The 17,072-nt window shown below is 43.4% G+C and overlaps 1 protein-coding gene across 5 annotated transcripts in view; it reads right to left on the bottom strand.

Moving 5' to 3' along the window:
• The window catches only part of COL14A1 (collagen type XIV alpha 1 chain), a 430,812-nt gene that overhangs the window by 27,781 nt on the left and 385,959 nt on the right, over nt 1-17,072 (bottom strand). For all 5 annotated transcript variants that reach the window (XM_068237960.1, XM_068237964.1, XM_068237961.1 and 2 more), the window contains 3 exons: nt 11,914-11,967; nt 9,542-9,595; nt 2,341-2,394 (listed from right to left, as the gene is read on the bottom strand). In XM_068237960.1, the coding sequence (XP_068094061.1) occupies nt 2,341-2,394; nt 9,542-9,595; nt 11,914-11,967 (162 nt within the window). The remainder of the gene's footprint in view (nt 1-2,340; nt 2,395-9,541; nt 9,596-11,913; nt 11,968-17,072) is intronic.

Raw genomic sequence — 17,072 nt, 5'->3', positions numbered from 1 at the left:
CGCACATCATTGTGTGCACCGCTAGCAACTGCATGTGTTGCGTTATAACACTGGAGACCCTTGCTTTGCAGCGCAACTGATGAGGTGTGAATTGTTGAGTAATTTTGAATTAAGCCACGTTATGGTGCGCAAAATATTATCCGATACTACGCAACACCACGTTTCAGAGTGGAAGTACAACAGAGCCTTGCTAGTGAGAACCTGTGACTAAGGATGGGTACACAACCTACCTGTTGGCAGCAGCAGAAAATGTTAGCTCACCTATGTCACTGCCTCTCTCTGGTGCACAGCATGCTGCTCTTCATGCTTCCTCCACTTCCGCCTTCATAACAGAACTTCCATTTGTGAAGGTGGAATTGTCAGAAAAATGGAGAGCAGCATGCAGTGCACCGGTGAGAGGTAGTGGCATAGGTGAGTTCTCTGCTGTGGCCTTGCACCCGCCAATACGTAGGTTCCGTTTCGCCACAGGCTAAAACTGAATTTTGTACTTGGTTGCTCACCCCTAATTGTGACAAACTCTTCAATGTCTAATCAGAAGCCAGTTTGCCACTGTTTCTTAATCCACTGCTTGCTTCCCATGGCTTTCACCACCATCAGTGAGTAGGAATGATCATTCATGAAATGCTGATAATTCCAAGTTGATGCAAAGTTTATGATATATTTTATGAAAATTTCTTCAGCTTGGATTTGGATGAACCAAACCTTCTAGAGTGGAGTACAACAGAGCTATATCCACTTCAGCCTAACTGGACAAAATGTCTCATCCAGTTAGGCTGCGCGCACTCCCGCGGGTCGCGCTCGCTCCCGCGCCCCCCCTGTGCGCTCCCGCTACCGGCCGTTAGCTCGGCGAACAGTGAAAGGGATTATAGATCCCTTTCACCGATCGCATCCCCCCCGGAGAAAAGCCGACAGCGTCTCTCCAGACGCTGCAGCTTTTCTGGTTCCAAAAAGTTACGCGTCTTCTTTCTTCTTCCTGGGAGCGAGCTTGATCGCTCCCAGGACTATTTGACTGTGGCCATCTTGTGGCCAAATAGTAAAACTACACCCACATGCATTTAACATTATTCAGGTACACTTTTTACATTAAAAATTACTGTTTACCTCCCACACCACTAATTACCCACATACAATTTTCAACAAAAATTTACAACAATAAAAAAAACAAAAAACATAAATAGTTACCTAAGGGTCTGAACTTTATAAATATGCATGTCAAAGGAGTGTACTAATATATTTTTTTAAATTATGGGCTTGTAAATAGTGATGGACGCAAATTGAAAAATTGCACCTTTACTTCCAAATAAAATATCGGCGCCATACATTGTGATAGGGACATAATTTAAATGGTGTAATAAGCAGGACAAATTGGCAAATAAAGTACATGGGTTTTAATTATGGTAGCATGTATGAATTTCAAACTATATTGGCCAAAAGCTGATAAATAATGATTTTTTTTCCATTACTTTCTTAACCACCCTGGCGTTCTGATTAAATCGCCAGGGTGGCTGCGGGAGGGTTTTTTTTAAATAAAAAAAAAACTATTTCATGCAGCCAACTGAAAGTTGGATGCATGAAAGCCCACTAGAGGGCGCTCCGGAGGCGTTCTTCCGATCGCCTCCGGCGGCCAGAAGTAACACGGAAGGCCGCAATAAGTGGCCTTCCGTGTTTCGCTTACCTCGTCGCCATGGCGACGAGCGGAGTGACGTCATGGACGTCAGCCGACGTCCTGACGTCAGCCGCCTCCGATCCAGCCCTTAGCGCTGGCCGGAACTGTTTGTTCCGGCTACGCTGGGCTCGGGCGGCTGGGGGGACCCTCTTTCACCGCTGCACGCGGCGGATCGCCGCGCTGCAGCGGCGATCAGGCAGCACACGCGGCTGGCAAAGTGCCGGCTGCGTGTGCTGCTTTTTATTTCATTAAAATCGGCCCAGCAGGGCCTGAGCGGCAGCCTCTGGCGGTGTTGGACGAGCTGAGCTCGTCCAGACCGCTCAGCTGGTTAATATTTATGTTAAAATGGATTTAGAATAAATTAATTTTCAGCAAAATGTATCACCCACAAAAAGCCTAATTGGTGGCGGAAAAAACAAGATATAGATCAATTCATTGTGATGAATAGTGATAAAGTTATTGGCAAATGAATGGGAGGTGAAAGTTGCTCAGATGCACAAAAATGTCAACCCTTGGGGCTGAAGTGGATATGATATCACAGATTTCAGAGTGTGGACAATCAGGGCCTAGTAAAAAGTACCACTTCCATAATCAACTATACAAATATAATTGTTGAATATTTTTGTTAGAACAATAATAGAGGCAATCTTACCATTGGATAAAATAAATCTTACCATTGGTCCGGGTTGTCCGGTAGACCCTGAGGGACCGTCTTTCCCTGGCAAACCCTGTGGAGGAAGATGACAAAGATGTTGGAGGAAATCATTTTTATTTTTATACCAACAGCCCCTTTTTTTATATATTATTATACATTTATACAGAGCTGACACATTTTCTTACGGAGAGCATTGAACCAAGCATTGTCTAGAGCTGATAATTTTCCATGCTGGAAAGAAGCGGTAACTCTCTGAGGAAACTCAAAGAAATGTGAGGAGAACATTCCCAAGTCAGCATTTTATAAGGCATTTCATTGTAAATTTGCATTGATTATCTATGTACATTCTTTAGTGCACTTTGCAGTTGTAGTCGCTACAATACATATTATATATAAGGCCTGGCTGGTTCCTGTAGCTCCTTGCTGTGAGTAGAGCGGAAGTTACTTCCACAGCACAGTGCAGATCACCTGACTCAGGTCATCTCCTCCCTGTGCTGAGAGAGATTAACTCTTTGTGGTCAGCACTGCAGCTACATTTCCTTCCCACTACGTATGTCATAATAATTTCAACCATCCCTAAAAGCCAGGTGTAACGCTGGAAAAACACATTTTTATTGAATGTTATGTCAGAGTTTTGTACAACTTTAATTATCCTGGTTTCATCATCACAAACACTTCCTGTGTATATATTGCTGTATATTGGTATGTAACCCCACCTTCCCAGTGATCTTTAGCCTAGGCTATCTGTTAACCCACAAGACTGGCTCCTAATGGCTATTTGTACAGAGTATATAGTCTTGTCCATAACTGTCCCTCAGAGTGGCTCACAATCCAGTCCCTACCATAGTCATATGTCTAATGTATGTATCGTGTAGTGCATGTATCATTGTGCATGTATGTATCGTGTAGTGCATGCATAGATAAAAAGTGTTTGAAGCTGGTCTGTCGCTGGGTCAGCAAATGCATCTGGTGAGCGTGTAAGCTTTCAAATTTGCACACTAAGGAGAGTTACTGCACAGTGTGAGCACGGTGATTTTTACACTGGTGAAGGAAAAAGTGTCATCAGTAAGAAACAGGATTACGCTATGTGCATTTCTGTGTTTGTTTTGAGTCATCACTAGGAAAAAGTGCTAAAGATCGTGAGGATTCGTTCTGTCATTGAGCTATTTCTGCTGATCGTAAAACAATCAGCAATAGGATCTGGTGAGCGGATTTTACACTACTGCCTCAGGGGGGCTGCCTCATACTGGGGGCACATCTGGCAATGGGGAGGGGGGCTGCTTCATACTGGGGGCCCATCTGGCTATAGGAAAGGGGAGGGCCTCATTCTGGGGGCACATCTGGCTCTCCATACTGTGGAGGGGGCTATACTGTGGAGGGGGCTTATACGTGAGTGAATCTTTTTCCTGAGGGAGAAGTGGGTGCCTCGGCTTGTACACGGGTTGGCTTATCCGTGAGTATATACAGTAATTTAAGGGAAAAAAATATTCCCAGAAACAATAATGCTCATATTAACTTCTAACATAAAGCCAAAATGAACAATCCACGTGAAAATCCACAGTCATGCTCCTTGCCCATTGGCCTGAACATTCCCCCTCAGCAGGTGTTGAGAATCAGGCCTCTGTGATGGTGTATACATTAGACAGAAGCAGCCCCTTTCTTTGCACATTCCAGCTCGCCCTGGATTGGCACCACTTTACAGTTTGTAACCAGAAGTATTTGGAATACTCCCTAAACAAACGTGCTCAACAATCCACTAAGACTTGCAGTTCCTTTGCGCAAACAAATCGAGGCTCTCTGATAGGGCATATAAAATATGTTATACTGGGTAGTAAAACAGTCCATAAAATAAATCATTACAGTAATCTGTGGGTTAAACAAAACATTATAGACCGCACAAATCTGGAAGGCAGGAATCCATTGGTCATAACCCTCTCCTGAATGTACTGTGGATTCTCATAGTCATAGACCGCCTGCTGCTCTGGTCTACAAGGCCATACATACAGGAGTCCTGTTACCGATGTAGATACTTTGCTATTTTATCTACAGGGTCATTGTAGCATTAAAACCAATGGCAAGTTGCAGAGGGGTGTCCCCAGACAGGCATTAAACTGAGATGCAAACATGGTCGGCCTACCAGAGCACCGACAGGCTAGACATATTTATTCCGTAAACCCAGCCCTCTTGAATAAATATACCTGCAGAGTAGTATTTTACTTCATCCAGCAAATTTGTAAGAAATGCACTTTCATGTTGTGACAATCCAGCAGGTAAATGGGCAAAAAGATAGTTACCAAAATTATAACCCAAAGTCCAATAATTGAGCCAAACCTCACTGGATAAAATGAGCGATATACATGTGGTTGCTAAAGAGTCCGGTAGTTCAAAAACGTCCAATCCTTGTCTCTTTAAAACGAGCACAAGCCTCAGAAGGAGCTAGGAACCCCTCCGCGAAACGGTCATTAGGCCGTGCACCATAGGGACCCACTGCACCTCCGCCAATCACAGCACAGCATCATACTGTGTCCTTGCAGATAAGTAATCACTAACAATTGTTTGGATTTTTGTATGTTGTTTCACCTTACGAATTAAAGTTGCATAGACCCAGATTTCAGTTCCTTTGTTGTTCATATCTCTTTGAAGCGGTATCGTCACCATAAAAATCAAATTTCAACAGCAACTGGTCTGAGTGTATTAAGTGATAAAGATGCTAATCCACCATTCAAAACTTCCAAAACTTTTTCTGCTGTTATGATTTGGAGTTATCACATACTTAAGGAGCACTGGTCCTTTAGTAGTCAGTGCCAAAGAATTGCATGCTGGGGGTTCTTTTTATCTATAATGTATTCCTCCTCCTTCCTTTATTTCCCTGCCAGCTGCTTATCTAAAACCTAATCCCCTACTCACTTGTGTTTACAAGCAAGGCTGAGGCGACTCAGCAATTGGAGGAGACAAGAAAAAAAGTAAAGGGCAGAAATGACATCACGAGTTAGCCTCAAACTGTGGGCAAAAGACATGGCCCCCACCAGGAACAGAATTCTCGTAATTTTCTATATAACATTCACTGAAATCAAAATGTGGACAGTATAATACATGTGTTATGTAAGTAGGTCAAGTATTTATCTACTTATATATGTGTTTTTTTCCCCTGGAATAGTATGGCTGATCCTCCTGCTTTAAAACAAACAGCAACAGACACCGGTCATGAGCTGTTTCAGACAATAAGGGTAATTTCAGGCAATAATGCCCATTTTCAAACCAAAATGTGGAAGTATAGGTATGAAAACAGGCATTATTGCCTATAACAGCTTGTGGCCTGTGCCCGTTGCCAGGGCCGTAACAACAAATCATGGGGCCCCCCTGAAACCTTTCATGGGGACCCTTTAATGTTCACACCCCTCTCCTTGCCTCCCCCTTGGTGACCCTCAAGGCCTGAGGCTCATCTTATAAGGATCATAAAACAAGTGTGGCCATCAGAATCTTCACCCATAACGTATAGCCACAAAAACACCTGATCTGGAGTATCAGAGGGAGGAAAGGTTGTGGCCCTCCCACACCTCTGGGCTCCTCTGCAATCACAGGCACTGCTCCCCTACAGTTATGCCCCTGCCTTTTGCAATTTGTTTTAAAGTCACATGGATTGGACGTTTTGAACTACCTAACTTTGTAGCAACCACATGTGTATCACTCATTGTATCCAGTGAGGTTTGGCTCAATTGATGGACTTTGGGTTATCATTTTTGGTAGCTATCTTTTTGCTGATTTACCTGCTGGATTGTCACTACATGAAACTGCATTTGTTACAACTTTTCTGGATGAAGTAAAACACTACTCTGCAGTTATATTGATTCAAGTGTGCCAGACTTTACATAACAACCAATGGCAGATGACATTAATAACATTGGAATGAACAAGGCAGAGAGTGAACAGTCAGTTGTTGAGGGTGATGTGTTGAAAGCAGGAAAAGCGATACAGCTGGATGTAAGCAGAGAAAAGGTGGTCAGTACCTACGAATTTGGTGGTGGTGGTCAGTAACTACTAATGTGGTGGTGGTGGTCAGTAACTACTAATGTGGTGGTGGTAGGTGGTCAGTACCTAGTAATGTGGTGGTGGTAGGTGGTCAGTACCTACTAATGTGGTGGTGGTAGGTGGTCAGTACCTACTAATGTGGTGGTGGTAGGTGGTCAGTACCTACTACTAATATGGTGGTGGTAGGTGGTCAATACCTACTAATGTGGTGGTGGTAGGTGGTCAGTACCTACTAATGTGGTGGTGGTAGGTCATCCGTACCTACTGATGTGGTGGTGGTAGGTGGTCAGTACCTACTAATGTGGTGGTGGTAGGTGGTCAGTACCTACTAATGTGGTGGTGGTAGGTGGTCAGTACCTACTAATGTGGTGGTGGTAGGTGGTCAGTACCTACTAATGTGGTGGTGGTAGGTGGTCAGTACCTACTAATGTGGTGGTGGTAGGTGGTCAGTACCTACTAATGTGGTGGTGGTAGGTGGTCAGTACCTACTAATGTGGTGGTGGTGGTGGTAGGTGGTCAGTACCTACTAATGTGGTGGTGGTAGGTCATCCGTTCCTACTGATGTGGTGGTGGTCAGTGCCTACTAATGTGGTGGTGGTAAGTGGCCAGCACCTACAAATGTGGTGGTGGTAGGTGGTCAGTACCTACTAATGTGGTGGTGGTAGGTGGTCAGTACCTACTAATGTTGTGGTGGTAGGTGGTCAGTACCTACTAATGTTGTGGTTGTACGTAGTCAGAAGGTGGATCATAAAGCGCATTAGCTGATCTTCTATAAGTGGTCAGCACTTGGATCCGGTGAGCGGCTAACAGTATTATCATATTATTGGTGGAGGGCCATCACGTTTCTGGCACTGTAGTGGTGGAAGTGCTACACTGGATGTTACTTGTGTATAGAGTGTAAACTGGATCACGCTATGTCCTTCTATTCCTGTTTGAGTTTCAGATAAAGGCTCGATTGGAGACCGATGGGATATCATCAAACACGCGTTTTTAGCTGATCTATAATACAATCAGCCTGCAGTTTTGGTGAGAGTACCCAGTGTGGATTTGTCTGTTTGTTAGGAGTTTATGAAGACAACAAGAAATTGGAACTGTCACTATTGATTAGAAATTGGAACTGTTACTACTGATTAGACTTGATGTTGAGCGCCTGCACAGAAAATCACTGTACGTAGTCAGTACCTACTAATGTGGTGGTGGTAGGTCTCAGTACCTACTAATGTGGTGGTGGTAGGTGGCGCGTACCTACTAATGTGGTGGTGGTAGGTGGTGAGTACCTATTAATGTGGTGGTGGTATGTGGTCAGTACCTACTAATGCGGTGGTGGTAGGTGGTCAGTAACTACTAATGTGGTGGTGGTAGGTGGTCAGTGCCTACTAATGTGGTGGTAGGTGGTCAGTACCTACTAATGTGGTGGTGGTAGGTGGTCAGTACCTACCAATGTGGTGGTGGTAGGTGGTCAGTACCTACTAATGTGGTGGTGGTAGGTGGTCAGTACCTACTAATGTGGTGGTGGTGGTGGTGGTGGTGGTGGTAGGTGGTCAGTAACTACTAATGTGGTGGCGGTAGGTGGTCAGTACCTACTAATGTGATGGTGGTAGGTGGCCAATACCTACTAATGTGGTGGTGGTAGGTGGTCAGTACCTACTAATGTGGTGGTGGTAGGTGGCCAATACCTACTAATGTGGTGGTGGTAGGTGGTCAGTACCTACTAATGTGGTGGTGGTAGGTGGCCAATACCTACTAATGTGGTGGTGGTAGGTGGTCAGTACCTACCAATGTGGTGGTGGTAGGTGGTCAGTACCTACTAATGTGGTGGTGGTAGGTGGCCAGTACCTACTAATGTGGTGGTGGTAGGTGGTCAGTACCTACTAAAGGTGGGCAAAGTAATGAATTGGTTATAGGGTCCATGGGGTAATACCAAACTACTTTCGAGTGTTTTCTGCCATGGTGGGAGGTTATAGTATTTTATCAAAAAGGTTTGAAAATATCGCGTTGGAGAAAACTCGTGAGAAATGTGAATAAGATATGAGCCACTGTATATTCTGATTATTTCACCGCATAACCACCTACTTTATTTAAGCACTTATCATATCTTTTTACAAGGTTTTCAATCATTTTGTTGTAGTAGCATCACACCTTATAGGCTAAATTGCTCCCGGAGAGTAGCCAGTTATGGGTGCCCCAGTATAGGTAACCAGGTATAGGTGCCCCAGCATAGGTAGCCAATTATGGGTGCACCAGCATAGGTAACCAAGCAAAAAGGAAAAAAGACTGGGTCTCTACCTGGATTTGTGCAATTGTAGCAAAACTATTTTTTATTGTGCCATAGCAGCTAGAATATTGATATATCTTGATATAGGCCTCTGGCCGAAACGTTGTGTTTCTAGCTGCTATGGCACAATAAAAAAGTTTTGATACAATTGCACAAATCCAGGTAGAGACCCAGTCTTTTTCCTTTTTGCTTGGCTACCTGTGCACCTTGCTGGATCTAGGTGCTGACTGGTTGACTCCTTGGTACTGACTTTCAGTCTTACAGTTGAGCTTTGGGATTTTTCTTCTACTGTGCACCAGCATAGGTAGCCAGTTATGAGTGCCCCCAACATAGGTAGCCAGTTATGGGTGCCCCCAACATAGGAAGCCAGTTATGGGTGCCCCCAACATAGGTAGCCAGTTATGGGTGCCCCAGCATAGGTAGCCAGTTATGGGTGCCCCAGCATAGGTAGCCAGTTATGGGTGCCCCTGCATAGGTAGCCAGGTATAGGTGCCCAAGCATAGTTAGTCACTTATGGGTGCCCCAACATAGGAAGCCAGTTATGGATGCCCCAGCATAGGTAGCCAGTATGGGTGCCCCAACATAGGCAGCCAGTAATGGGTGGACACCCGCCTCGCCTACCCATAGAAACAGGGCTGATAACCCTCCTCACCTATGGATTAAGAGGGGTGGGGCTTCATGTTAATACTGCTGAACAAACAGTTACTGACATTCTGCAGTCACATGACAAGAGGTGCAGGGACAGAAGTTATTAACCTGTCAAAGGCAGGTTAAATTACACTGAAAGAATACTTTGTGTGGCAGATAAAAGCAAACAGCTGTTACTATCTTGACGATCCTTAAAGTTTTGACCTTGATTGATTGCTTTGCTCTCTATAATAAAATGCCCGTGTCACGGGTTTATGCAACATCTCACCCTTTCTCCTGTCGGACCGTCTCTTCCTTGAGCTCCAGGTGGGCCAGGAACCCCCTGTGTGGGAAAACATACAGGTGAATGTTTTGCATTATCTACACGGCAATAACATAGATTTTTGTGTTAGGCAATGAAATAGTATCAGTGAATGTTTAGAAAATACCAGCTGCAAGTCCTAACAGTGTCCGCACTGTGTCTGGTAACAATAACAAAATAACTTCATAGAAAGTCCGCAGAAGTTATGTAATAGGAGCAGTCACATTATCTGCAGGAAAAGTACTGTATCAGGCAAGCTAGCATTCCAGGGTCTTCAGTAACTACAATCAACCAAAAGTACAAAAGAGGTGGCATACCACTGGCTGCAAAAGTTGCTGTGTATTGCGGAACAGGAGCACTACATGTTGTGGACACGCAGGTCCTTCATCAGGTGCTTCATCATCAGGTTCTTCAGGAACTACAGTCCCCAGCATGCCTCACCTACTTCTAAGAAGTAGGTGGAGCAAAGGCAAGTAGCATATCTGATAAGTCTAATGCGTAAGCTGTGTATAGAAAGGGGAATGTTGCCTGAGATGAACTTTAGTGATTGCTTTGTGTGACAGTTTATCCTCCATCAAAGTACAGATGAGCTCTCTGCGGAGCAGCTTCTTCTGTCATATGGAGAGGGGAGGAGGGATAAACAGAAGTACAAAAGCAAGTAGTATCTGAGCTGATTGCTGGAGGGGATGGCCGCCAATGTGAGGGGGACTGTCACCGGAATCAATTGAAAACAACAGGTTAGAACAACAAAAGTCTAGTGAGTGCACATGCTGTATATACTCAACTATAAGTCTAGGAACTTAGGTCTGAATCACTAAATAAAAGTATGGGGGACGACTTGTACTCGAGTTGGACATACATTTCTGACTTGCAGCCGGGGATTTGGTAAAGTGAGCTGCACCAGCCAGCATGCTTTATGACCTCCCCTCCCACCATCACCTTTTGCTTGGAAAAGTACCACTTTGAATAGCTTATATTTGATGTGAGAAGGTTTTCGAGGCATCCATTGCCTGTGAGACACTGTGAAATTTTTAGCAATGGCTGTAACACTCAGCACACTGAGTAATGTGTGTACTATTAGTGTCATTCCCATTTGCACTAATTTACTCCGTGGTAAGTGACACTTTCTTGATAGAAGAAATGCCAAAGCAAACACTGGTCTGAAAGTCCTGGCCACAACAATTAACAAGAAAAAGTCAGGGGAAAATACCAGGCCGCAGTGCTTACTAAGGAGGGGGAGTGGATAAATGCTGCACTTGGGGACCTGGAAGAGTTATTGGCTGCACTTATGGGCCAGGAGGGGTTAATGGCTGCAATACAGCATGCTATCTGGTCTCCAAGCGCAGCTATTAACTTTTATGCATAGACTAATACTTGAGTCAATAAAAAAATCAAGCTTAAGAGGGTCAAATATCGGAGTCGACTTATATTCGAGGATATACTGTACCTTTACTTCTGACCTACGGGCCTGACATACTAAAGGCCTGTAAACATGCTAGATTAAAGAAAGCCTGTGAGGTAAAAAAAAAAAAAAATTAGATACTTACCTCAGTAGACGGAAGTTCCTGGGCCCTCCAGAGATTTTCCACTGCCCTCCTCCGCCGTTCCAGCCCCGGGACTCCCGAAGCTCACAGCCGCGCTCTCATACAAGAATGCATGTAGTGGCTGCGGTTGAGGCACACCTTACCCCAAAGTGTGGGTGCATAGCCTGGATGGTGCTAAGCCCAAGCATCACAAAAGTCAATCGTTCAATCAGATTCAGGCTAGCACACCTGCTTCAAAGTGCAATAGTTCTCCTTTTTATTGCTCCATCAACACAATGATGACAATTGTTTCGGAGCCACGGCGGGTCTCCTTCCTCAGAATGTGCAGACATTGTGGGTCTCCTTCCTCAGAGTGTGCAGACATTGTGGGTCTCCTTCCTCAGAGTGTGCAGACATTGTGGGTCTCCTTCCTCAGAGTGTGCAGTTTTTCGTCTGCACATTCTAAGGAAGGAGACCCGCCGTGGCTCCGAAACAATTGTCATCATTGTGTTGATGGAGCAATAAAAAGGAGAACTATTGCACTTTGAAGCACTCATACAAGAATGAGTGCGGTCACACTGTGCAGGCGCAGGACTGCTCATGCATGCACAGAAGCACAGAGCCACTACTCATGCACGGTAGAAAAAGCCCAGCCTGTTCAGCTCAGTGCTACTGCGCAGACAACAGCTGCATTATGAAGGCTGCAGCTCTGTACCCGCGCACTCGGCACCTGACATGGATGCAGATTCCTGGGCTTTTATTAGCTAGAATGAAGCTACACAGAAGAAACAGAGTGTGAACATGATCTGATCTCACCTGGTTGCCTTGATTCCCAACTTCTCCTTTATCTCCTTTTGTCCCAGGAACACCCTGAAATAGACAGGAAATATTTACTTATTCATTCTTAATACATGTTAAAACTTAAAACTCCAATTTCACAATATTTTACTTTTTGCCTCCAATTCCTCTATAAGGATAGTTTCTTTTTGTTCCCATTATTAAAATAATGGTTAAATAGATTTGCTTTCACCTCCATGTACTGTACATCCATTCTTGTGGCTGTTTGTGTTCAGGAATCAGGAGAAGAATTCACCAGAGCAGCACAGAAGTGGCGATGCAGAGAACAATGATCAGACCTAACTACAGATCACAGATACATGATCAAAGCTTTCACATACGGAGGAGCTGCAGTAAAACACTGCAGGAAGACACACAGGGAAGCTGGCAGAGTGCAGAGACAGATCTGGTGTACAGTATACATAGTGTGCAGGCAGCTGGTAATAAGGAAATGTCAATGCCCAATAAGAAGCTGGGGGACTTTTAAGCGAAACAGGAAAGATGAACACAGGAGCCCTTGCAAAAGTGCAGCCAAACGAGTGGGTGTCAGGGAGCAATTATATTTACCTGCTCTGGGCGGTTTCCTCTCTTCCTCCACTCTCAGCACTGAACTTCTGACATTTCTTCTGGGTCCCGATCGCATCTGATCACATGATATCACATGTGATTGGGACCCAAGAGACCATGTCAGAATTACAGTGCCACTCGGTGGTGGGAGCGGGGTGATGGAAGAGACTCTTTCATCACCCCTCTTCCACCACCAGGTGGGGCTGTAAGACTGACACGGTCTCCTGGATCCCGGTCACGTCATATCATGTGATCAGAACCAAGAAGACATGTTGGGGTAACATCGCCGCCATAGTGGAGAGAGAAGAAGCCAATCCAGCCGTCCGGACAGATAACTATAAGAGCTCCCAGCGCCACTCTGCAGAACCTGCCAATCTGGGGAAGGCACACTTCCCCAACGACAGGAAAAATCCAGCCCTGCAGCCAAATAACTAAAGCCTGGTACACACCATGCCATTTCCCATCAGATAGATGGGTCGATAGAAAATTTCCGATTGTTTTTCTGATCGATTTTCTGATCACTTCTATGCAAATCGATCAGAAAAATGATCGGAAATCAGATCGGGCCTGTCAGAAATTATCTACTTGACCCATCTATCTGACGGGAAATTGTATGGTGTGTACCAGGCTTTAGATACCTGCCAGATAGATTTTTTCCAACATGAATAAATAGAATCTATCTGGCGGGTAAATCTAACAGAAAATTAGCATAAAAGGTTAAAGAGAAGATGAAAATGATCTCCTAGGTGATAATTCCTGAAAAAGTTATTTGCAGATGGGCCAGGATGTTTAACGATAAAGACACATTTGAGTTCTAAAGTGGAAATTTTATCTTGCAAAGCTGAAACGGGTGTAAAAGTAACTCCTATACAACCAATTTTAAATTCCAAATATCTACAGCCCCAAATTGTCCTTATGGAGGTTCATACAGTATGTGATTCTAACTGAAACGTATTTTGTTATACGCACGAAAACTGATCACCATCCAATGGAATCATTCTGTCCCCTTCTCATTAGACGACTGGCAAGAGAATAAAGACCTCAAACTATAATAAAGTACATATGAAAGCCGGTACTGCCCCAGTAAATCCAGGAACACATGGGTGGAATCTATGGAAAGGGGGCACGATAGTAGTGAAAACTAAGACGCCGCTCTCGTAAAATTATACATTTCTGATTCTGATTTTATGCATCGTATTTGTATGTTTTATATAGAAAAATTAAATAAAAAAGAATTTAATACTAAATGCATAGTACAATCCCACTACAAATATGTAATAAGCTGCTTTTGTATATGAAAAATATATTCATCTACCTCTATAAGATAATAAAAAGCAGAGAGAACCGCCGTACGTCAACAAGTCTAAACATAAAGGAGATCACACAATTTAGTCCATTGCGCCTATTTTTTTTTCCTTTGTATTTTTGTGATATAATATTGAAAAATAAGATCTTAAAACTGAAAGCGTGCAGCCTAGCTATAAACATTGTAAAACTGATTCTGAAAAAGTAAGGTGGCCATACACGATTCAATTCTTTGGGGTTTTTTTACTGCTTGACCGAATAAAACTGAACCAATATACCATAAACTAATGATGGGTTTTCCAAAAATATTATCAAATAAAACATTCATCTATTTTTCAGATCTTTCCAACACTAATCTTCCTACACCTATATATAAATATAAATGTGTGTGTGGTTTCACATATATATATATATATATATATATATATATATATATATATATATATATATATATACCTGTATACAGAGCAGCCATCAGGGGAGGGGGACAACTGACACTGCAGTGAGGGGCCCAGGCCAGGGCTTCTGGGAAGGGCCGCATGTGCTGGCTTCGGGCCTGTGGCTCACTAACCAGCACACTGCATTCCAGCACTGACAAAAGAGGCACAGGAAAAAAAGAGGGGGACAAAAGAGAACAGATATAGAATAAGAATGGACCTACAAGTCCCTATCTCATTTGTTAACAGGGGACTACCTGTACTTTGCTAGTATTTGACCCCCACCCACAACATGCCATGGCCGCGCCCACTTTTTGCTGCATCATGCTGTACTTGCCGCTTTCTTCAGTGTCGGCGCCATGAACATTTTTTCGCGCAGTGCACTTCGTGCACGGGGGTAGGGTGGCTAGTGGGCGGGCACAGCAATTGGTGGGTGGGACCAGGGCCCCAGGCCTGATGATGTGTGAGGGGCCCCAAAATTTCTGATGGCGACCCTGCCTGTATATATAGTGTGATCGTTTTTTCTAAACAATTAATCACTTTTATCAAAAAAATATAATTGGAAAATCAATTTGGCTGAATTGTGTATGGCCACCTTTACACTGTTACACTGATAACAGTAATCTGTGATATTAATGTGTTAAAGATTAACCAGTAAGCTCATGGTCAAAAGAGAGCGTCTAGGATTTTGTAAGGGCCTAAAGTAAACCCCCAAAACTCCCCCGCTAAAAATAAAATTAAAAGCTATGCTAAATATACATTTTTCTTTTTAAAGGATACCCGAACTGAAATGTGACATAATGAGATAGACATGTGTATGTACAGTGCCTAGCATACAAATAACTATGCTGTGTTCCTTTTTTTCTTTCTCTGCCTGAAAGAGTTAAATATAAGGTATGCAAGTGGCTGACTCAGTCCTGACTCAGACAGGAAGTGACTACAGAATGACCCTCACTGATAAGAAATTCCAACTATAAAACACTTTCCTTGCAGAAAATGGCTTCTGTGAGCAAGAAAGAGGTAAAAAAGGGGAATTTCTTATCAGTGAGGGTCACACTGTAGTCACTTCCTGTCTGAGTCAGGACTGAGTCAGCCACTTACATACCTTATATTTAACTCTTTCAGGCAGAGAAAGAAAAAAAGGAACACAGCATAGTTATTTGTGTGCTAGGCACTGTACATACACATGTCTATCTCATTATGTCACATTTCAGTTCGGGTATCCTTTAAAACAGAAGGTATTTGCAATATTACTGAGTACTCCTTAAGGGCTGGAACCCACAAGAGCGTTTTTTTGAGCATTTTGGCAGCGCTGCGATACGCTAGCGTTTTGCCAAAACGCTCAGCTGATGTTAATGGATGGGGCAACTTCCACAGGAGCGTTTGCGTTTCCCAGAAGCGCAAACGCAGGACATGCAGCATTTTGGGAGCGTTAGCGCTTCAATGTAAAGTATTGAAACGCTAGCAGAAACAATCAGCAAAACCTAAACTGAGCGGTTCTGCTAGCGTTTTGCGGTTCAGCACACTGTAACAAAATGAAAAATAATTCACAGGACCAATGAGGATAAAAACGCAAAACGCAAAAAGCTAGGCACCCGCTGGGGAAAAAAATACAATGTTGCAAAACACAACCCAAAACGCGCATGAATCCGCTTGCAAACCGCTCAGACAAAACGCTAGCGGTTGCGTTTTGCGTTTGCGGTTTGCAGTGGGTTCCAGGCCTAATAGTTGATTGCCCAAGTCCTACATCATAGAATTATATTAGTCCATGCCTTGCACTGATGAGGATCAACAAGTCCCAAGCAGCTTCACGATGGATTAGTATGACTCGTGTGAAAATGCCACATGCACACTTTGCACTCTAGTAGATCTGGATATATACCTCAATTTTAGGGACATAATAGAATGATTTGCATATCCAACAGTGAATGGAATTTTTTTCTTGCTCACATAAAACTGAATCATTGCAAACATCTCCTGTTTCCAGAAGGCACATTTTTGTATGCCATATTTTAAAAAAAACTTTGGAGAAATGGTTGCATAGACGTTTAATTTAGATTTGCACTAAATGCACTCAACAGCAGAAGGGATTTTGTTTAATATAGGAATTGCTTGCACTGTTCAGCAATAAACATAGATGGTCAATAATTGTCAAGAGTTTGTTGCAAACCTGTTGCAAATAAAATGCAGCTAAGGGCTGGAACCCACTAGAGCGATTTTTTTGAGCGTTTAGGGATGTTTTCAAAACGCTAGCGATTTCCCTAAATGCTCAGGTAATGTTAATGGATTGGCCAAATTCACTGTGACGATTGTGATTACCAAAAACGCAGGACATGCAGCAATTTTAGCGTTTTGCGTTAGCGTTTCTGCAACGTAAAGTATATAAACGCTGGCGTAATCTCTCATCAAAACCTGCACAGAGCGATTTTGCTAGCATTTTTAAATTACTGCACACTGTAAAAAAAATTAAAATTAATTGAAAGGACCAATCAGAATTAAAAATGCTAATCGCTACACAATCACTAGCAAAGCGCTTACACTTTTTAAAATCGCTACCAAAATCGCAAGAAAACGCTCATGAAATCGCTTACAAAACGCTCATTAAAAACACTAGCGATTGCGATTAGCGATAGTGCTTTGTAGTGGGTTCTAGGCCTAAAAGCTGACCCCCTCAAAGCTGTTGAGTTTGATTGGCTCAATTTCAAGTTGCATGCTATTTGCTGAGAAAATAAGAATTTTTATTGATCTTCACTTCTAACCACCCAACAACATTACATCACATAGATACTAGAATATACTTCCCTTCGCATCCATTCATCATAGACCATA

The sequence above is a fragment of the Hyperolius riggenbachi genome, chromosome 5 (genome assembly GCF_040937935.1).
Source record: "Hyperolius riggenbachi isolate aHypRig1 chromosome 5, aHypRig1.pri, whole genome shotgun sequence".
NCBI lineage: Eukaryota > Metazoa > Chordata > Amphibia > Anura > Hyperoliidae > Hyperolius > Hyperolius riggenbachi.
This window is presented reverse-complemented; position numbering and strand designations above follow the sequence as displayed.